The sequence below is a fragment of the Mobula birostris genome, chromosome 8, assembly GCF_030028105.1.
Source record: "Mobula birostris isolate sMobBir1 chromosome 8, sMobBir1.hap1, whole genome shotgun sequence".
In the NCBI taxonomy this organism is placed as follows: domain Eukaryota; kingdom Metazoa; phylum Chordata; class Chondrichthyes; order Myliobatiformes; family Myliobatidae; genus Mobula; species Mobula birostris.
The window spans coordinates 136,130,898-136,154,118 of record NC_092377.1 but is presented as its reverse complement, the minus strand read 5'-3'; the positions used below and the strand labels follow the sequence as shown (position 1 = coordinate 136,154,118).

At 41.3% G+C, this 23,221-nt stretch overlaps 1 protein-coding gene across 1 annotated transcript in view; it reads right to left on the bottom strand.

Annotated features, from left to right (window-relative positions):
- snrnp200 (small nuclear ribonucleoprotein 200 (U5)) overlaps positions 1 to 20,194 on the bottom strand; it is a 63,412-nt gene extending 43,218 nt beyond the window's left edge. The window contains exons 1-13 of the mRNA XM_072266371.1: positions 20,092 to 20,194; positions 18,406 to 18,569; positions 16,205 to 16,376; positions 11,690 to 11,882; positions 10,262 to 10,317; positions 7,077 to 7,175; positions 6,606 to 6,758; positions 6,261 to 6,360; positions 3,529 to 3,665; positions 3,351 to 3,434; positions 2,112 to 2,285; positions 1,241 to 1,378; positions 993 to 1,148 (exon numbers count right to left, since the gene is read on the bottom strand). Of these exons, the coding sequence (XP_072122472.1) occupies positions 993 to 1,148; positions 1,241 to 1,378; positions 2,112 to 2,285; positions 3,351 to 3,434; positions 3,529 to 3,665; positions 6,261 to 6,360; positions 6,606 to 6,758; positions 7,077 to 7,175; positions 10,262 to 10,317; positions 11,690 to 11,882; positions 16,205 to 16,376; positions 18,406 to 18,569; positions 20,092 to 20,136 (1,671 nt within the window). The 5' untranslated portion in view covers positions 20,137 to 20,194. The remainder of the gene's footprint in view (positions 1 to 992; positions 1,149 to 1,240; positions 1,379 to 2,111; positions 2,286 to 3,350; positions 3,435 to 3,528; positions 3,666 to 6,260; positions 6,361 to 6,605; positions 6,759 to 7,076; positions 7,176 to 10,261; positions 10,318 to 11,689; positions 11,883 to 16,204; positions 16,377 to 18,405; positions 18,570 to 20,091) is intronic.
- Between the last annotated feature and the right edge of the window lie 3,027 nt (positions 20,195 to 23,221).

Genomic DNA, 23,221 nt, shown 5'->3' with positions numbered 1-23,221 from the left:
CACAAGGATCTGTTCTGGGACCTCTTCTTCTCGTGATTTTTATTAACGACCTGGATGTTGGGGTAGAAGGGTGGGTTGGCAAGTTCGCAGACGACACAAAGGTTGGTGGTGTTGTAGATAGTGTAGAGGATTGTCGAAGATTGCAGAGAGACATTGATAGGATGCAAGAGTGGGCTGAGAAGTGGCAGATGGAGTTCAACCTAGGGAAGTGTGAGGTGGTACACTTTGGAAGGACAAACTCCAAGGCAGAGAACAAAGTAAATGGCAGGATACTTGGTAGTGTGGAGGAGCAGAGGGATCCGGGGGCACATGTCCACAGATTCCTGAAAGTTGTCTCACAGGTAGAGAGGGTAGTTAAGAAAGCTCATCGGGTGTTAGCTTTCATAAGTCGAGGGATAGAGTTTAAGAGTCGCGAGGTAATAATGCAGCTCTATAAAACTCTGGTTAGGCCACACTTGGGAGTACTGTGTCCAGTTCTGGTCGCCTCACTATAGGAAGGATGTGGAAGCGTTGGAAAGGGTACAGAGGAGATTTACCAGGATGCTGCCTGGTTTAGAGAGTATGCATTATGATCAGAGATTACGGGAGTTAGGGCTTTACTCTTTGGAGAGGAGGATGAGAAGAGACATGATAGAGGTATACAAGATATTAAGAGGAATAGATAGAGTGGACAGCCAGCACCTCTTCCCCAGGGCACCACTGCTCAGTACAAGAGGACATGGCTTTAAGGTAAGGGGTGAGAAGTTCAAGGGGGATATTAGAGGAAGGTTTTTTTACTCAGAGAGTGGTTGGTGCGTGGAATGCACTGCCTGAGTCAGAGGTGGAGGCAGATACACTAGTGCAATTTAAGAGACTACTAGACAGGTATATGGGGGAATTTAAGGTGGGGGGTTATATGGGAGGCAGGGTTTAAGGGTCGGCCTAATGCTAACCCTAATGTGTGGGCTGGAGGGCCTGTACTGTGCTGTACTATTCTTTGTTAACAAGCTTACCTTACTGAAACTGCCCACCATCTCCTGCACCAAAGATCTCATTGGTGCCACATAAATAATCTTGAAGTCATCCACATTTATGGTCCCATCCAGGTTGATATGCTTTCCAATCTCACGTAACATGCACATTAGAGCTACATTCGTTTTGCCAGCTCCCTAAGAAGTAAAATAATTTAAATAATGATACCTATTACAATCACTGCAGAGTACAGCGAACAGATTAACGGCATCCAGTAGTGAATACTCACAGTGGGAGCACACAACAGAAGGTTTTCATCTGTTTCCATGGCTGCCCTACATAATTTACTCTGAATTCGATTCAGTGTCTTAAAGCCTTCAAATGCAGCTTGTGTATACTTGGGCATCTTCTCAATGGATATCAGTTGCTACAGGATATGAAGCAGTAATTCAGAATCAGTTATTTACACAAAGGGATATCAGTGTCACCGCCACATAATTTTTCCACTATTCCTGCTTTACAGATATTTAATCAGAATATATTAATACACCTGTGTAATTATACTCGTGTTAGTCTACCTAGATCTGTCAGCTCAAATACAAGAAACTGGATGCTGTAAATGTGAACCAGACAGGAAGTGCTGGTCTTCATTAATCTGGTAAACATTATCAATGAAGAAGAGAGAAGAGTTAACTTTGTTAGTGGAGATTCATGTTAACAAAGAGTTAAATTCTCTCCTCTCTGTAAAGATGCTGCCCGACCTACCAGGTGTTTTCAGTACTACTTCTTTACTTTTCAGGACAAGATTGGTTACAGGAAGTTGTGGGCACACATCAAGAAATGGTCAATGCTTTCACCGGGGCATGCTTAATGGGACTTGTGGTTGAGTTCTGTGCCAGTATGATAGCTTTCTTGAGATATACCATGCAGCTTATCACTGAATGAATAAAATCAAAATCTGACAGGGAAAAGACAGATGAATATACTGACAGACCCACTATGTACTTCATCGATTACACATGATCAGTAATTACCAAAGCACACTAATTGCAGATTGCTTAACAGTCAGTCAACCATGAAATCAGGTAACTTATTACAAAACTGGAATTGATATACAGATGCAACAACAATGATAGAAGGATCTCATGCTGATCCCTCACCTCATCAGAACTGAAGGGTTTGGGCTTAAGAGCTGGTACGTGCACTTCCTCATATCCCTTGCGCTGCTTGCGGAATGAGCCATCTGGTAGCTGACATCGCTTGTTTGCCATGAGGTGACTTCCCTGTGTAAAGGCCAGGTCTTCTAAATCCAAAACTTGTCTGGGGGCCAGAATCTAAAAGAGCAAATCAGTTAATAGCAGAAACCAGAAATATTGTACAAATAAATACTTATCGTCGTGGAGCTTGAGGATGAATCATTCCCTTCATGCACAACAAAATAATACAAAATGGCTATGCTGCATATTTAGGATAGTGTTGAACTCAATCAGCAACCCAAGGCTTGACTTCATAGCACATCTGTATGCAACAACTTCAGCAACTGGCAGCTCACCAACTATAATTTTCACCCTCACATCTTTATGCAACAATGTGGTAGCGGGAGGCCAATAATTCAATCAGCATCAAAAATGAATCCACAGCATGCGTAAACAGTCTGAGAGGAAATTGGTCTTTGACTGGGTAAAGAATCTATCTTTACTCTAAACCAAAGCTTAGATAACTGCAGCCTCTGATACCTTCATTACTTTGGCCACGCATGTGCATGTTGTCTTTGCCACTCCTCCCCTCCCCTATGGATTTTCCCTCTCTCTAAAATGACAGGCCTGGAACATTCATATTAACTTTCCATGTTTAAAGTCCTTTTATTTAACCTTATGCTTGAACTCTTCACCACATTAAACAACTTGGCTATCGGTTCCTTCAGTAATTTTGTGCACTGAAACTAGATCCCCTAAGGATAACCGCCTCCAACTTCTGATTAGGTTCTAAACTTAAGAATCCCTTTGACTGCTTAGCTATTGTTGACAAAATTTCCACACAGGTTAAGTTTGCAAGTACTGGCTTCACCACAGAATAGCAATCAACAGCAGAAACTCTGGTTAATTCTTTATTTTTTCTAACCACACTGGGATGGTATTATTTGTATCTTTCGATTAGGGGAAGATGCTGGAAATCCACAGCAACAGATACAAAATACTGGAGGAACTTAGCATATCAGACAGCATCTATGGAAAGGAATAAACAGTCAGGGTTTCAGGCCGAGACTCTTCACAGGACCGAGGATCAAGATTAGGGAAAGACAAATAGTTTTTCAATTAATTAGCATATCTTAATCGTTTATCTTCATCTATTTTTTTTCTGACATCACAACTGTTGCATTAAATTCACACCAGACTCACCTCCCCTTCTCTATCGAGATCCATTGCTTCAAGGTCTGTATCCACACGAGACTGGCGAACTCGTTCTCTACGAGATCTTTCTTCCTACAATGGGACAGATCATTTTGATGAACATCAATCAAAATTCTTTTAGCTTCCAGTTTGTAAAAGGGATGGACCAGTACAATTTAGAACTTACCCGAATTATGTCCTCTTTTTCAGTTTCCTGAAGTTTATAGAGAATCTTAGAAAGTTCTGCATCTGCCTCCATCTTATTCTGGATCCTCTCCTTCTCTGCCTCACTCTGGGCACTAGCCAGTAGAGTGCAGTACAGAACTACGAGGACAAAACAGAGGAGCAAGTGAAATGCACTTATTGTAAGTACTGTTGCATAAGTAACATATTGAAGACCAAGGGCTTGCAGTACTTACGATTATTCCCTCTATGAACCCACAATTAATGCTACACAAATTGTCAGTACTACAAGCAACAATCCTACAATCTTCCTTATCTCACTGAAGGGAAAATAAATCAGATAAGACTGCATATTGGAATGAAATCAGCACCTCAGTCAAACAAAATAATGACATTCATCAGTCTAGCCAAAATTTCTACTTTCACTTCTCCACATAATTGTGACTAGAGACTGGTGGGCGTGTGTCTTTTCTCCTTCAGAGAAAAGGGCATTTAATTATATAAGAGAGCGGTATAAACTGGTTACATACCTATAATACTCATCTTCTATTATGACAAAGGAGGATGACATTCAGCCCTTTACTCTGAGAACCAGCATAAATTTAATCCCATTCTTCCACTCGCTATACCAGCAGTAAATTACCTTCCCAATTACAGCTGCAAGAAAAAGTTTGCAAACACTTTGCATTTATCTGGTTTTCTGCATTATTTATTCATAAAATGTGGTATGATCTTCATCGAAGTCACAATAGCAGAGAAACACAATCTGCCTAAACCAGGGTTTCTCAAAGAATTTTCTTCTTTTTAAACCATTCTGTAGTGGATTTACTCTTGTTTCAGATCACTGCCTTGCTGCATCATCCAACTTCTATTAGGTTTCAGGTGACGCACTGCTACCCTGACGTTCTCCTGTAACCTGGCTTGATACAATTTTGAATTCATTGTTCACTTGCAAATTGCAAGCTGTCCAGGTCCTGAGGCAGAAAAGCAGCCCCGAACTATGATGCTCCTTTCACCATGCTTCACAGTTGGGATGACGTTTTGGTGTTGGTGTGAAGTTTTCCAAGCTTTGGTTTACTTTACAGACCAGTCAAAGACCAATGTTCTCTAAGACTGTTTACACATGCTGTGGATTTTTTTTTATGCTGATTGATTTATAGGCCTCCCCATACTACAATGTTGCAAAAAGATTTGAGGGTGAAAATTATAGTTCGTGAACAGCCAATTGCTGTAGTTGTTGCACTACAGATGTGCTATGAAGTTGAGCCTTGGGTTGCCTATCGAGTTCAAGACTATCCTAAGTATGCAGCACAGCCCTTTATTCTCCCAACATATTGGTGTGCATTTCTGCCAAAAAGTTCAACTTTTGCCTCATCTGTCCACAGAACATTGTCCCAGAAGTGTTGTGGAACATAATGTTTTGCAAACTTGAGATGTGCTGCAATATTTTTGTTTTGGAGAGCAGTGTTTTCCTCCATGGTATCCTTCCATGAACACCATTCTCATTCAGTGTTTCTCTTATAGTGGACACATGAACAGAGATCTTAGCACGTTCTGGAGATATCTGCAGGTCTCTTGCTGTTACTTTTGGGATCTTTTTCACCTCCGTCAGCATTGTGCTCACTCTTGGTGTGATCTCTACAGGATGCCCACTAGGGAGAATAGCAACAGTACTGAATTTCCTCTATTTGTAGACAATTTCTTTTACCGTGGACTGATGAACACTGAGGTCTTTAGTAATGCCTTTGTAGCCTTTTCCAGCTTTGTGCATCTCTACAATTCTTCTTCTGAGGTCCTCTGAAAGTTGTTTTAATCGATGTACGTTGCCAATAAACAGATCTTTCTTGAGAAGAGCAGGCTCTATCAGTAACCTGACTTTGTGTGTCTTTTTTATAGGGCAGGGCACCTCTACAACTCACACCTCCAATCTCTTCTCATTGATTGGAACACCTGACTCCAAATAGCTTCTGTAGAAGGCATTACCCCAGAGGTTCACATACTTTTTTGAACCTACACTGTGATTGTTTAAATGGTAAACGCAGTATTGATGAGAAGTACAATTTTTTGTGCGTTGTTAGTTTAGACACATTGTGTTTGTCTATTATTGTAACTCAGATGAAGATCAGACCACATTTTATGAGTAATTAATGCAGGAAACCAGGTAATTGCAAAGGATTCACAAACTTTTTCTTACAGCTGTAACCTACATGCTGGTATGTCTTTGGCATGCAGGAGGAATCTGGAAAGCCATACAGTCACAGGGGAGTGTGTGAAAACTCCACAAGACAGGGTCATAGATCAGGATCGAACCCGGATTGCTGGAACAATGAAACAGCAGCATTAGCTACTGCACCAGTGTCCCACCCATACTCTCCAAAACGTACCACTAACCATCAGAACCAAGCACCAGCAGGTCTTTCCATTCTCCTCTTTACTTGCTCAGTCAATATCTATGAATAGGATATTCATCTTTCCTATCTTTCATTTACAGTGTAAGTAGCAATTTGTGCAAACTTGGTATTGTTTACTGCTGAAGAGTCGTGCTAGTTGAGCTAAGCTTTGAGTTTCCGATCTGATAACCACAAGATACATTCAGCCAGCAAAGGGGGTGAGAGTGCCAATGAAGGCAATGGAGGTATGTGCAGTTCTGAGCATCAAACTTATCGCTGACTTTCTGTAGACAAGTACAGGTAAAAGGTATATTTTAGATTCTGCTACATGCACCTTAGTACTTACTCATCATGCGATGTTGACGCAAGACTTTGATAAAATCAAAAGTGTTAAATCCAAGAAGCAAGACAAGCTGATTCTCACACTCTCGATCATCTCCAGCTGTCTGAAACAAAAGCACAATAAATCTATTATGGTACCGGAGGCCAGATTACCCACTGAGGCGATGAAAACAACATGAATCATATGGAAAGAACAGTTGTATAACCCCATTTGGAGTGTAAAATAAAGCATTTTATATAAAAATTAGTCAGTGCTGCAAAAAGAGAAAAGGAATTATAACTAAAGGAAAAGCTGCATTCAAAATACATCGCCCATTTCTGGGCACTCTACCATCAGATTGGAATTCACCTTAAGAATATCCAGCACTTCGTCAGCTTTCTTTTGCGACATGATAGCATCATCATAGAAGCGACTGAGCTGCCTCTGGAGCCAGAAGGCGTCAATGTCCCGGGGGTGAAGGTCTTTCTTCTTTGCGCTGAGCGCATCTCCGGCACTGCCCAGCTAATGGAAGGGAAAGCAGCTCATTAAACAGTGCTACAATACACAGAGCACCATTAATCTGGCCTCAAATTTTAAGCTTGGAACCTATAATTTTAGTTTGGAATGGTCCTTACAAAATGGTCATTTGGCCTTTCTCAAATGAGGTGGGTATTTTGTTCTAAACCGACTCACAGTCCAACTTTGTAAATGGTATAGAATCTGACAAATCAAAATATTTTCCAAAATAAGCTAGCTTCCCTTTCGGCAACACCCCCCCGCCTCCACCTCTACCATTCAGGGCATTCATTGTCATGCCACACCATTCATGCCATGACTTACGTTAGCAGAAAGAGTGCAGCTAATGTCTGCTTCCTCGCCTTCCGTGTCCTCATCTGATGCTTCTTCCCGCACTTCACCAAATGCATCTTCGTCTCCCTCCTGAAATAGAAGTTGAACAGAAAACAGAAAAATGGCCAAGTTAAACAAGTAATCATTTCAGGAATACATACAATTGCAAATTTCTACTTCATAGAATCTACCAGCATGACAATGCTGTCTCAATTAAGTCAGAGGAGAGCAATAGGCTTTTGGTCAACCAAGTCTACGTGGACTATCAATCACCTATTTACACTTATCCAATTTTATTTTCCACACATTCCTACAAAGTCTCCCCACTAAAACTTCACCACACACCTACACAACAGGGCTATTTATGGTGGTCATTTAACCTACCAGCACACAAGCCTACTGGATCAAGGAAGAAACCTGATACTTAGAGGAAACCCCAATGGTCAAAGGGAGGAATGCGCAATCTCTCCACACAGGTCAAGACCGAATTTAGGTCACAAGAGCTGCGAGACAGCAGCTCTACAATCTGTCCCACTGTGCTGTGCCTAAAATACTACATGCATCAGAGAAGATTAGAGATTAACCTAAAATCAGAGATTACGGATTCCAGCAATAATAAATATGTGATGATTATTTTCTGATACAGTCCTACCCACTATCCTTGTCGGCAAGTTGGCTCACCTACATCAATGTGCACTTTCATACTGATGGTAAAAGCTTAAGAAATAGCAGAACAAACCCATCTCTTCGTGCCATTCGGCAAGATTATGTCTGTTCTTTCACCTCAGTGCTATTTTCCTCCACTGATGTGATACCTCTCAAGTACTTTAATAGCTACAAGTTTACCAAACTTTGTCTAGAGGACACTCTGCAACTGAGTCTTTACAGCACAAAGGTTTAGTGCCCCTGGGTGAAGAAATTTCTTCTTATCTCAGTCCTGAATGGCCATTATTTTGAGACTGGACTGTGATCCTCAGCTCTGGACACCCCCGCCAAGGGAAACATCTCTGCAACCCCCGCCAAGGGAAACATCTCTGCAACCACCACCAAGCACTAAAGAATAGCAGCTTGTTCAGCCAATTATTTCCTCATAGGACTAACTAACACCCCAGGATTTAACATGGTGAACCTCTGTTGTACTCTGTTACATGTACACCCTACAGTGCTCAGACGTGTATATTGTCAGATCATAAATGCACCTTTGGTGATGGTCTTTCCAGGGTGATTGGAGGGTGGTAATGTTATTCCTTTGCTCAAGAAAGGGAGTAGGGATAACCCTGGGAATTACGGACTAGCAACTTGGCAAATTATTAGAGAAGATTCTTAGTGACAGGACTTGCGAGCATTTGGAGAAACATAGCATGATGAGGGATAGTCAGCACAGCTTTAAGAGGGGCAGATCACGCCTCATGAGCCGGACTTAATGCGCTGAGGATTAACAAAGCATATTGATGAGGTAGATCAATGGATGTGATGTATATGGATTTTAGTAAGGAGTTTGATAAGGTTCCCCAAAGCAGATTCATTCAGAAAGTCAAGAGGCATGAGATCCATGAAGACTTGATAAAAGGTGTACAAAATTATAAGAGGCATAGAGACTTTTTCCCAGGGTGGAAGTGGCTAATACTAGGAGGAAATTATAAGTAGAATGTCAGAGGCAAGTTGTTTACACAAGTGGTGGGTGGGTGCGTGGAATGATCTGCTAGGGGTGGACGTACAGCAGATTCAGGAGACTGGCAGATAGGAATGTGGATGATAGAAAAATGAAGAGGTATGTAGGAGGGAATGGTAGAATGATCTCAGAGTAGGTTAAAAGGTCAGTCCAACATTGCAAGCCTAGGGGCCTCTACTAACCTCTAATCTTCTATGTTCTATAATATTCTAAGTGTGGCCTCACTAGGACTGTATGTAATTCCAGTTAGGTGTCTTTATTCTTGTACTCAAAGCATCCTGCAATGAAGTCCAACATAATTATTGCTTTACTAATTTGCCATACATGCAGGTAAACTTTCAACAATTAGTGCACACGAACACATAGGTCCTTGAACACCAACACCTTTCAATTTGTGGATGCAGAAACGGTACATAGAGTTTAATCCAGAAAAATGCAAGGTGATACACTCTGGAAAATCAAATGAAGAAAAAGTGCAAGGTTAACAGCAAGATTCTTAGGAACAAAGGGATCCTGGGGTCCAAGTCCACAGATCCCTCAGAATTGCCATGCAAGTTGATAGGATGGTCAAGAAGGCCTACGGTGTGTTGGCCTTCACTAGTCATGGGACTGAGTTCAAGAGCCAGGAGGTTATTTTGCAGCTTTATAAAACTCTGGTTATTTCACACTTGGAATAAGTTCTGGTCATCTCATTACAGGAAGGATCTGAAAGCATTAAAGGTGCAGAGGAGATTTACCAGGATACTGCCTGGATTAGAGAGCATGTCTTATGAGGAAAGTTGAGTGAGGTAGCGCTTCTCTCGCTGGAGTGAAGGAGAATGAAAAGGGGTTTAGCAGAGGTTATGAGAGGCATAGAGTGGACAGCTGGTACCTTTATCCCAAGGTGGCAATGGCCAACATCAGAGGACATTGTTTAAGGTGAGTAGAGGGAAGTTTAGTGGAGATGTCTAAGGTAGCTTTTTGTTACAGAGCAGTCAGTATGACATTGTGGGCTTCAGGGCCCATATGGTGCTGTGCTATTCTGCGTTCTCATTGTTTAATATACCGTCTTTCTACAGCAACAAATGCAAAATGCTGGAGGAACTCAAGTTAGGCAGGGAGGGAAATGATTCTATGGGGGGAAATAAACAGACAACATTTTGGGGCTGAGACCCTTCATCAGGCTGCCCTTCTACTGCTTTTGGTACTCTATATATCATCGGCCATGACCTGGGCCACTCTCTTGGCCCATCTACTTCCGTCTGAAGTCCTGCTGCATTCTACTCACAATGACACACCAGCAAGGAAATACAAACAAAGATGTCTGGGAAAAGGCCAGCAATATCCCACCCACCCGGCTCATGAACTATTTGTCCCACTTCCATCAGGGAGGAGGCTATGTAGCTATGGTGCAGATTAACTCTCATTCACCATGCCCTTCTTCCCACTCCACCAATGGTTAAACTTCTAAACCCAAGTAACAGGAGTGTAAAGGGTGAGCAATCTGTAAGGCGGCTTTCCTCACCTCCTCATCAGACTCAAACTGCACATTAACTCCATACGTCTCATCAATATTGTCATCTGAAAGAGGAAAACACATTGTTAATTCAAATATCTTGAAGCCAAGAACAGGAAGTATGTCTCTATCTCATCTTGGGACTGATTTGTTTTAATAAATCCATTGGGGAAATGAGCATAAGAATGACAGATGGAATTTAACACAGATAAGTGTGAACTGATGCATTTTGGAAGGTTAAACCAGGCAGGATATAGATGGTGAGTATTACTGAACAGAGGGTCCTACAGTTACAGATATATAACTCTCTGACAGCGGTGACACAAATCGGAAGGTGGTGAAGGAGGTCTGTGGCCTCCAGTAGTGAAGGAGGTCTTCACCACTGGGGGCATAAGAGTTCAAGAGTCCAGTGTTGTGTTGCAACTCTACAAGTCATTGGTGAGTCAACAATTGGAGCATTGTGTTATCACCAATTGTCTGATCACCATACAATAAGAAGGATGTGATTATGCTAAAGAGGGAACAGAAAAGATTCACCAGGACTCTACCTGGACTGGAAGGCTTCAATACAAGGGGAAGTTGGATAGGCTGGAATTGTTTATCTGGAACAAAGGAGACTGAAGGGAGATCTTAGAGGTTTATAAAATCACGATGCGTAGATTGGCTTAGGTATTTACAGTCTTTTCCCTGCGGATGGGGAGTCTAAACCTAGAGGGCACAAGTATAAAGGAGGGAAAGATTACAGGAGATCTGAAAGACAGATTTTTCCATGTAGAGGATATATGTTATGAGCTGCCAGAGGAAGATGAAATAACAGTATTTAGAAGACATTTGATCATGGGTAGGCAATGCTTAGAAGGATATGGGTCAAATACAGGTAAATGGGACTAGTTTAGTTAAACACCTAAGTTCAGAAAGAACCTATGATTAGTTCTAAAAAATGCACTTTACTTCCTCAAAGAAAATATCCAGGAAAAACTGTAAAGCTCGAATATGTCAGGACGAGATATTATCTCTTTAAGCAGATGTACTTGCATCCATCTGAGATATTTTAACAATGTGCAAAGGTGTTGAGGAGGAAATAAGTTGGAGAAGGGGACAAAAATACCTCAACAAATCCCCAATCCCACTTCATTGATTTACTAGATGATTGGATGTTATGACTATTCATATTCCAATTCATTTTAATTAATATTTTAAAAATAAGATATTACACAATCGAATGATAAATGTTCCAGTGATTACAGCAAGGTTTAAGGGAGTGCAGAAAGCAGAGCCCCAGTGAGCAGGGCACACAAGAACTGGCATCCTAGAGAACAGCAAACATTACATGGTTTTCCAAACTAGCTTTTTTAATAGTCAGGCTGCACATTAAAGTTTTATTGTGATAAGTTTCAACCACCTCTTTTTTAGCTGGTAAATGTTGATCCCACTTACCCATATTCTGAACCTCTTTGTCTCCTCCATAGTCACTAATTTTTTTTCCCAAGTTTACTAGCACGTGGTAGCGAGTATCTTCCAATTGTCCCAGCAGCATTTCTATCTCCTTTCGTCGTTCCTTATCACGCAGTTTATCATTTTTCAACACAGCCAAGACCTCATCTGCAGCTCCACAGAGAATATCACGGGGCTATAAAAGAAACAAAATAATCTTGCATACGTAAAGGAAATCTCATTATAAGTATGAATGTAACTGCACTCAATGGAAAATTTATTAATTTTCTTCTCCCACCTTTCTGTACAGAAAGTCACTGATTATTTGTGTTTCAGATGTAACTGCAGAGAGAATATACAGTGACAATGTACTCATCCTATCCATACAATACTTTTGCAGTGACATGGGGACATAAGACAGACAAGCTGAGAAACACAAAACTAACTGATAGAACAAAGACTAAACAATAGGAAAGGAAGCTAATCAACTTGGATTATATGTGAAAATTAAAATAATCTAAAGGAAGAGTAATGAAAATAAGTTAAACAAAAGTATTGAAATAATAACCTGCCAAAACGTGATCAAATGGAAAAAAAAAGCCTAAACACTATTTGATCAATATGCTTGTCGTAGATTGACTGGTTGAGTTTTCCACCACTTGTCTGTTTCGTTCAGATTCCAGCATCTGCAGTCTTAATAGTTTTCCACTACTGGTGAATAATTTCATTGAGCAAAATTAATTCTACAATTCTAAATCATTACCTAATTATTTAGCTCATACAAAAAGTTAAATAATTTTGGATAAACAAGAACTTGTCTTACATAAAATATGTTACATATCGTCAGCCAATCATTGTCCTTAAAACAGTAAAGGCATCCCTCTGTCTGATTTATCCAGGGAAATCAATCACTTAAAACTTCCAGTGCAACAAACACTTTTTTTAAATCTGTGGTTGCAGTGCATGAAATTAATATATGTTTACATCAAAACCAATCTACACCAGTCTTTTTGGACAAAATGAAACCATACCACTTAAAGTTGTATATTATTAACTTATGATGCCTAAAAACATACATCTCACAACCTGCAGTGAAATTTTTTAAAAATTCCTACTTTCTTACAAACTCTCCAAATAACATTCCTATATGCTTGGATTTATTTTCTTAATTTTAGGCTATTTATCTGCATTGAATAATTCCCTCAAATTCAACTTTATTTATCTTTAAAATGAAAATCAAATGAACTGCAGATGCTGAATATATGAAATAAAAACAAATCCTGGGCATGCCCAAGGGGTCGGACAGCATCTGTGGAAAGTGAAACAGAATTAAAGATTCAGATGGAGACATTCGTCAGAATTGGAAAAACGTTTTTAATTGAAGAGAGAATAGTGACAGGATATCTGTGAATTAAAGCGATTATCTGTAAGGGTAGGGTTATTATGGAGATAGAATGAGAAATCATCCTGACAACAGTTAATTGGAGACAGCTACAGAGTGAGAGTATAAACAATGGAGTTTTAAAAAGTTGAAAAGTACAAGACTGTAGGGTATGTACAGAGTCGAAGTGTGCAAATGGGGAGAGAAAATTTGAAATGAATTTCACAAATGACTAATCCTGCTACAGAGAAAGCAGGAAGATGATGTGCTTTCTCTCTCTTTCCCTTTTCCGTTCTCTCCTGTAATGTTTCTTCTAACGAAACAAGAGGCCGGTGACAGACATTTCAATATGGAAGTGTGACAAAGAAATAAGGAAGCAGGCAACAGGAACTTTAGGGTCAAACCTGCAGACTCAATGCATGTGCTCGGCAAAGCGGTCACACAATCTGCTTTCTGCTTCTGTAAAGGAGACAACACTGTGACTACACCGACTACATGACCATATATAGGAAGCATAGTACAATGCCTATAAAAAGTATTAAAAAGTATTCACCCCCCCCCCCGGGAAGTTTTCACATTTTATTGTTTTACAACATTGAATCATAGTGGATTTAATTCTTTCTGATCAACAGAAAGACTTGTTCATGTCAAAGTGTAAACAGATCTCTACAAAGTGATCCAAATTAATTACAAATATAAACCACAGAATAATTGATTGCGTAAGTATTCACCCCTTTCAAGTCAGTATTTAGTAGATGCGCCCTTAGCAGCAACTACAGCCTTGAGTCTGTGTGGATAGGTCTCTACCAGCATTGCACATCTGGATACTGCAACTTTTCCAATGTTCCCATTGATCAAGCTCTGTCAAGATTGCATGAGGATCATGAGTGAACAGCTCTTTACATGTTCAGCCATACATTCTCAATTGGATTCAGATCTGGACTCTGATTTAGGCACTCCTGGACACTGAATGCTGTTTTTAAGCCACTCCTGTGTAGTTTTGACTTTATACTTGAGGTCATTGTCTTGCTGGAAAACAAATCTTCTCCCAAGTCACAGTTCTCTTACAGACTGCATCAGGTTTTCCTCCAGGATTTCCTTGTATTTTGCTTAAGCCAAACGTAGCTTTTGGTCTGATGTCCAAAAGGCGCAATTTTGGTTTCACTAGACCATAGAACCTTCTTCGAGCTGACTTCAGTCTCCCACATGATGTCCAGCAAACTCTAGCCGAGATTTCACGAGTTTTTTTTCCAACAGTGGCTTTCTCTTCGCCACTCTCTCATAAAGCTGCGACTGGTGAAGCACCCAGGCAACAGTTGTTGTATGCACATTTTCTCCCATCCCAGCCACTGAAGCTTGCAACTCCTCCAGAGTTGTCATAGGTCTCCTGGTGGCCTCCCTCACTAGTCCCCTTCTTGCACTCTCAGTTTTTGAAGATGGCCTGCTCTAGGTAGATTTACAGCTGTGCCATATTCTTTCCATTTCTTAATGATTGACTTCACTGTTCTCCAAGGGATATTCAGTGACTTGGAAATTTTCTTGTATCCATCTCCTGACTTGTGCTTTTCAATAACCTTTTCGCAGAGTTGTTCTTTTGTCTTCATGGTAGTTTTTGCCAGGATACTGACTCACCAGCAGTTGGACATAGAAACATAGAAAACCTACAGCACAATACAGGCCCTTCAGCCCACAAAGCTGTGCCGAACATGTCCCTACCTTAGAACTACCTAGGTTTTACACATAGCCCTCTATTTTTCTAAGCTCCATGTAGCCATCCAGGAGTCTCTTAAAAGACCCTATTGTTTCCACCTCCTCTACTGCCGCCGGCAGTCCATTCCACTCGCAGAATGGACTTTTCAGATACAGATGTATTTTTACAATTCAAACACCTTGACTGCACATAGGTGATCTCCATTTAACTAATTATGTGACATACAACCAATTGGCTGCACTAGTGAAGATTTGGTGTGTCATATTAAAGGGGTGAATATTTATGTAATCAATTATTTTGCATTTTATATTTGTAATTAATCTAGATCACTTTGTAAAGATCTTTGACGCGAAAGAATCTTTTTCTGTTGGTCAGTGTGAAAAAAAGCAAAATTAAACTCACTGTGATTTAATGTTGTAAGACAATTAAAAACACGAAAACTTCCAAGGGGGATGAATACTTCTTTTTTTACAGGCACTGAAAAATTGCTGGCTACACTTGGAGGAATTGTTTTGGATCACTTGATGAGGAGAGACAACATGAAGGGGTCCATGCAGTCACAGGAAGAACATGTAAACTCCACACGGACAGAACCAGAGGTCAGATTTTAGCTGAACAAGCTGTTCCGCTGTGGACAGGTACAAGAAATAGGTATGGGTGCAATCAAGGACTCAGCGAGAGAGGGGAAGCTGTAGTTCAGGAAGGAAGGTATTTCAGAGGCATCTGCATCAAAAGTCTCATCAAAGGAAGTATGACAGAGACATTGGGAGAATGGAGGTAGTTTGGGAGAAAACGTAGTAAATTTTTACTACGCAAGTTAAAGCTTTTAGACTTGTACTGTGTGTTTTCCATTAGCATTTCCCCAGATGAAGACAGACAGATTCAGAAAAGTAAGAGATGAATTAGAGATTAACCATGTGAGGGGAAAGAGGTGGGCTAAAACTGGCAGCTAAAATAATGAAATTTTTGAGTACTGTTTTGAATTATTTATTATTTATTCTTACATAAGTGATCATGCAAAAATTGAATATGAAACAATATGATTAACATTCAGAATCTATCCATAAAGACTTGTATTTCAAAAACAACTGAGATGTTCTATATTTTGAGGTGTAGTCAATATGATAATGTAACAAAAGCAACAGCTAATTTTATGCATAATCTCCCAAAAGCACTAATGCGAAATCAAGCCATTATTCCATTTTATTGACCTTCCTGTCTGAAGTGACATGCATTTTTTCTTGCAGGCAGAAAAGTCAATGGCAACCCTTGACAAAACAATGTTACCTCAGCACTAAAAAGAAGCTTCAGCACAGATTATACACTTGCACCAACAATGGAGCAAACCATTAATATTTTTATCTCAGTGAACTGGCCATGAAAGTAACCCAGCTGGCTGGGCTATATATATCGTGGATACTCATACCTGGTCACCAAGTGCAGCCTGAATGAAGCTAAGTAGCACCTCATAGGTCTCTCTTGTCTCTTTTGTTTTTGGTTTGTACACAATGCCAACCATCTCATCAATGCCCTCCGACAGTAATGTATATCCTTTCATTTTATTCATGTCATGACGATCTTCATCACGCTTCCTACGCCTGTGTGAAAAGAACCAAATAGTTAAATAAAAGAAAAGATGAAATAGGAAGCCTACAGTAATGCATTGTGTGGAAAAACTATCCAGCTCAGAGCCCAGCAAAATAGCTTAGAAACACGACCAGAAAAATTCTAGTAAACTCCAAGGCAAAGAAACAATTTAACCAACCAGACTTGTGAAAAGAACTTCCATAAATGAATTTTGTTGACCAAAATAATGAATACAAAAATCACATTTATACAGGGTCTCCACACACCACCTGGAATCAGCCCCGTTAAATCATTTTAAAGCCTAGCTGTCACTATTTTCAAGTGTAAATGGCAGAAAATTTATAAAATGTAAGAACTCAAACAAAATTTACTCGATAACTAGTTTCTTCTCTCCTGAATTTCCTCAATTATTATTAAGGACATATATACCGAAAGGTGTCAGAAAAGGGACAGTAACATCATGAAGGATCCTATGTACCCTGCTCCTAGACTGTCTGCCTCACTCCCATTAGAGAGTTGGCTATGTAGCATCAAGCTAGGACCAGACTTAAAAACAGTTACTTTTCCCAAACAACAAGACTGATCAACACCTCCACACACACTACCTCCACCACTACTTTACTGTCTCGCATCAGCGCCCTTACGTCAGCCTAGCATCACTTTATAGATGTACAATCAATGAATATAAACCCTTGTGTATTTATATTTACTTACATTTTTTCATTATTGTCATTGTGTGCTTTATCTTTAACCAATTCTTTTTGTGCTGCATCGGATCCTGAGTAACGATTATTTCACTCTCCTTACACTTGTGTATAGGAAATGACATTAAACAATCTTAAATCTTGAACTGTAGAAATATGAACACACCTGCATCTTCTCCTCACCAGAATGCCAAGGGATTTTAGCACCTCCCCAATGACCTTCACCAAGTTTTATAGATGCAGCATAGAGAGTATCTAAGGCAACTGCTCTGCCCAAGACAAGAAACTGCAGAGTTGTGAACATGAGAACCAGCTTCCTTTCCACTCTGTGCACACTTCCTGCTGCCTCAGATAAGCAGCCAACATAATCAAAGACCCCTTTATTAGGCACAAGATCGAAAAGCTTGAGAATACGTACTACAAAGGACAGATTCTATTTAGCAGCATGAAGACTCCTGAACAACCCCCTTGTATGATCGTTTCATTTCTCAATCTATGTCACCATGCCCCTTTCGCTGTAACTCTAACACTACATACTGCATCATGTTATTGTTTTTCCTTTTGTACTACCTCAGTGTGCTTTAGAATGATCTACCTGGATGACATGCAAAAGAATTTCACAGTATCTAGGCACACAGAGGCTGTATACGAGAAAGGCTAGAATCACCTCTACTTCCTGAAGAGACTGAGGCCCTTTGGAGTGTGCAGGCTTCTTGTGCACATGTTCTACCAGCCTGTTGTTGCCAGTAATATCTTCTATGCGGTGGTGTGCTGGGGCAATGGCATCAACCCGGGTGATGCCAACAGGCTCAATAAACTGATCAGAAAGGCTGGCTGTGTTACAGGAGTCAAACTGGACACACTGGAGGCTGTGGTAGAACAAAGGACCCTACGGAAAATCCTGGCAATTCTGGACAATGTTTTCCACCCTCTGCATGCCACCTTGACTGAACAGAGCAGCATTCTTACTAACAGACTAAGACAACTGTGCTGCTCCAAAGAGTGCTACATGAGGTCATTCTCACCCTCGGCCAATAGGCCCACAATGAGTCAACCTATAGCTGGTGAAGTGATGACCCCCCCCCCCCCCCCATTAGACTGTTTAAGATAACTTATTTTTTATTCTTTCTTACTTCTCTTCTAATATTTGTATATCTGCGCACTTGTATTGCTACTATGACACTGTAATTTCCTTTGGGATCAATAAAATATCTCTCTACATATGACTGTAACCAAATACAAAATGGAAAACTGGTATACCATGACTAGACAACCAATGCCTCCAATTCCAAATTAACTTCAATGTTAAAATGTCGGCAATATAAGCATGACTTACTTTGCTCGCCTCTCCTCTTGCAGCTGTGGTTTTGTCCTCTGAGCTTTGTCTCCCATCCGGGACCCTTCCAGCTTTCCCACCAGCGACAGTACTTCTCCTGTTGGCTCATCTCGCCTCGTTCGGTCAATTAAGGAACGATCTGCTTGTAACACAAGGTTGGAATTCTGCAAAAGAGAAAACAGTAAATTATTGCAAAATATAAACTTAACAATAATTCACAAAAACCTTTTTCCAAGCTTGCAAACTCCACATATAAACCTCTATAAAATTAAGAAGCATCTGCAACTACTCAACAGGGAATTAATAGGGGTCCTGTTAGAAATGATGTCGTGTAATAATAAGAAACATAGATGATTTGGTGTGTTTAAGAAATACACCAATGGCTGGAGATAATTACTATTTTGTGTTTGCAAGGAGTGTAGAATATACAATTTTTTTTTACAGCAGTGGGCAATAAGACCAGTGGGAAGAAATTAACACAGATGTCACAAAAACTGGTGGTTTTGAGGTTTCTATTATCCTAAATTCTCAGAAAATTTGAAGAAATATACAGTAGATCCATGGTAGCCTGCCAATGCACGCTAATCCAAAAGCAAAACACTGCCAACATTGCAATTAAACACAAACAGTGAAAAATACTCAGCAGTGTTTATACTTAAACACCATCAACTGAGATTTATCACCTTGAATCAATGGTCTGATGAAATCAAAGACTTAAAAATGCAAACTTTATTTCTCACTCCATAGATCCTGCCTGACCTACTAAATACATAAGCTTCAACTTTAGATAGCTCTATCCTTATCTTCAACTTGGCCCCTGCAGAATATTCGATCCCTATGAGTTTAGGAGAACAGATGATTTAATAAAAGCATGCAAGACTGACAGGGCAAACAACAAAATGATTATTTCCCAGTCAGGGAATCCAGAACATGGGTGGAGTATCTCAGAATCCATGGTCACCCACTTACATAACACAGGGAGTTTGTCCTTTCAGAATATCCTGGACCTTCGTAATTCTTTACTCCATAGAGCTACAAAGCTCAAGCTTTGATTGTATTCAAAATTCAGAAACAAGTCAATAGCCTATGTTTGTGCCAAGGCAGTGTTCGAAATCTAGAACTCAACGTGTGAAAGAGCAGCAGAAGCACACACATTTACATCGCATTCACGTGTGTATTTGAGATGCAAGCCTGTGATATAAAGCAGGATTGGGTACTTTTTTTTCACTGAAACGGGAAACAAGGCCTCCTTCTATTGCGAAAATGTCACTGTGTGATTCTTAAAAAAGGTCACAATCCACCAAAAGTGCACTATTTATTGTAGTTAATATTCTTGCAATGCCAACAATGCGAAACTTTATCCAGGTTTTTAAACTGGTACAAGCACACGTGGGAGCGTGCACGCAAGGCTTCACCAATCAAAAGTTTCTTTGGTGTATAACCCTGTTTTTCTTTGCTTTCTACTCCTCACCCCCAACAGACACCATGACAGGTAGTACTCGGACCCTCTCCATCATCGCTTACTACCCACTGGGCTCATCACCACAGCAGGCCTCAGCCCGAGTACCAACATCCCACCAGGCGAGCTCTAACCCTAGTCGGCAATATAACTGAAGCACGCTTCACCTAAAAGCAATACCTTTCAGCTGCAGTCAAGAACTGAAATAGTGTTCCCTCCTTACTTACCGCTTTATACTCATACTGCAAACTGCGAGCGGTAACATCCGCCATGTCTGCCGCGGCTCCCCTTTCCCAACGACCCCGCCACCTTCCAACCTAACTTCCGGTCCAGCATGTATTTCCGGGTTAGGACTGAGTGGTCTCCATGGTTACAGTGCTCTCTCCTCATCTGGGCGGACAACGAGGTCATTTTTTTCGACGTTAACTGGGATTTGTACTCGCCGCGGAAAGTTTTAACCTTCATAATGTCGAGTAGGTTTACAGTTTGTTAGCCTGGATGAGTCGGCTTATTTGGCCGCCATTTTATCTGCGGCCCGTCGCTACCCGCTGTGTAGGCTGAACGCGATGTGGTGTCTGGCCGCAGTGAAGGAGTGAAGAGATGAGACAGATGTAGAACAATACGGTCTGTGGTACGCAAACTTAATTAAATGCGCTGAGCTTCCCCATCCTGGACGTCAATGTCATCCCTATCAGACGTGATAATGGACGTCTGTTGTCGGAACTCAGCAGGTCAGGTAGCATCTATGGAAATGAATTAACATTTGATAGTCCGAGCTGAGTCCCTCCAGCACTTTTAATGTCTTACAATGAACGTCTGCAGAGTATTGATAAAACTCTGAAATTTGGTTTATTTTCAGCTATTTTTAAAATTTCATATTTGCAACACGTTCAATGTATTTTTATAATTTGCTATTTTATTGATGACTGCACTTCAGATTGTGTGCTGTCCAGTTTATTCTGAAGTCTTAGTCATAGTCATACTTTATTAATCCCGGGGGAAATTGGTTTTCGTTACAGTTGCTCCATAAGTAATAAATAGTAATAGAACCATAAATAGTTAAATAGTAATATGTAAATTATGCCAGTAAATTATGAAATAAGTCCAGGACCAGCCTATTGGCTCAGGGTGTCTGACCCGCTAAGGGAGGAGTTGTAAAGTTTGATGGCCGCAGGCAGGAATGACTTCCTATGACGCTCAGTGCTGCATCTCGGTGGAATGAGTCTCTGGCTGAATGTACTCCTGTGCCAACCCAGTACATTATGTAGTGGATGAGAGACATTGACCAAGATGGCATGCAACTTAGCATCCTCTTTTCAGACACCACTGTCAGAGAGTCCGGTTCCATCCCCACAACATCACTGGCCTTACGAATGAGTTTGTTGATTCTGTTAGTGTCTGCCACCCTCAGCCTGTTGCCCCAGCACACAACAGCAAACATGATAGCACTGGCCATCACAGACTCGTAGAACATCCTCAGCATCGTCCGGCAGATGTTAAAGGACCTCAGTCTCCTCAGGAAATAGAGACGGCTCTGACCCTTCTTGTAGACAGCCTCAGTGTTCTTAGACCAGTCCAGTTTATTGTCAATTTGTATCCCCAGGTATTTGTAATCCTCCATCATGTCCACACTGACCCCCTGGATGGAAACAGGGGTCACCGGTACCTTAGCTCTCCTCAGGTCTACCACCAGCTCCTTAGTCTTTTTCACGTTAAGCTGCAGGTAATTCTGCTCACACCATGTGACGAAGTTTCCTACCGTAGCCCTGTACTCAGCCTCATCTCCCTTGCTGATGCATCCAACTATGGCAGAGTCATCCGAAAACTTCTGAAGATGACAAGACTCTGTGCAGTAGTTGAAGTCCGAGGTGTAAATGGTGAAGAGAAAGGGAGACAAGACAGTCCCCTGTGGAGCCCCAGTGCTGCTGATCACTCTGTCGGACACACAGTGTTGCAAGCACACGTACTGTGGTCTGCCAGTCAGGTAATCAAGAATCCATGACACCAGGGAAGCATCCACCTGCATCGCTGTCAGCTTCTCCCACAGCAGAGCAGGGCGGATGGTGTTGAACGCACTGGAGAAGTCAAAAAACATGACCCTCACAGTGCTCGCTGGCTTGTCCAGGTGGGCGTAGACACGGTTCAGCAGGTAGACGATGGCATCCTCAACTCCTAGTCGGGGCTGGTAGGCGAACTGGAGGGGATCTAAGTGTGGCCTGACCATAGGCCGGAGCAGCTCCAGAACAAGTTTCTCCAGGTCTTCATGATGTGGGAGGTCAATGCCACCGGTCTGTAGTCATTGAGGCCGCTGGGGTGCGGCGCCTTCGACACAGGGACGAGGCAGAATGTCTCCCACAGTACAGGAAACCTCCGGAGCCTCAGGCTCAGGTTGAATACATGGCGAAGTACTCCACATAGCTGAGGGGCACAGGCTTTAAGCACCCTGGTACTGACACCATCCAGTCCTGCAGCCTTGCTTGGGTTGAGACGTTTCAGCTGTCTTCTCACCTGTTCGGCTGTGAAGCCCACCGTGGTGGTTCCGTGTGGGGAAGGGGTATAGTCATGAGAGCAGGGTGGGGGACTGTGAGGAGGGGTAGGAGGGGAGAGTGGAATATGTGTCGGTTGGGGGCCGACAACAGATGGCTCGTGTGGGATGGGCAGGGGCCACACTGTCAAATCTGTTAAAGAACAGGTTAAGTTCATTGGCCTTGTCCACACTGACTATTGTCTCTTGAAATGATTTATCTAGAGAGCTGGAGGATCCAAGGCGCACTGTACACTGGTGAAGAGTGTGCGAAGGCAAGAACGAGGTTCCTGGGTGTTCCTGCCTTCACTTTCTAGCTTGATGTGGAGCGTTGTTGTGCAATTTATATTTATTAGATTTCCTAAACTGTTCCCAAAGGTCAAAGCCTTGCCCATTGCCTACTTTGTAGTAGGATTTTGCTTTAACCTGTGAACTCCTGCATTGAGAGTTTTTAATTAACACTGTGACCACTTTGCACTAAAATGCAAACATGAGGAATTCTGCAGATGCTGAAAATTCAAGTAACACACATCAAAGTTGCTGCTGAACGCAGCAGGCCAGGCAGCATCTCTAGGAAGGGTAAGAATAAGAGTAAGAGTAAGAGTAAGCTAGTAAGAATCTCTTACTAGCTCTTTCTTCAGTTAGTCCAGACGAAGGGTCTCGACCTGAAACGTCGACTGTACCTCTTCCTAGAGATGCTGCCTGGCCTGCTGTGTTCACCAGCAACTTTGATGTGTCTTGCTTGCACTAAAATGCATTGTTTCTGTTTTGTTCTAAATGTTTTCTTCCATAAAAAAGTGTATAATTTATATTTCTCATGTGTGCAGCTTATT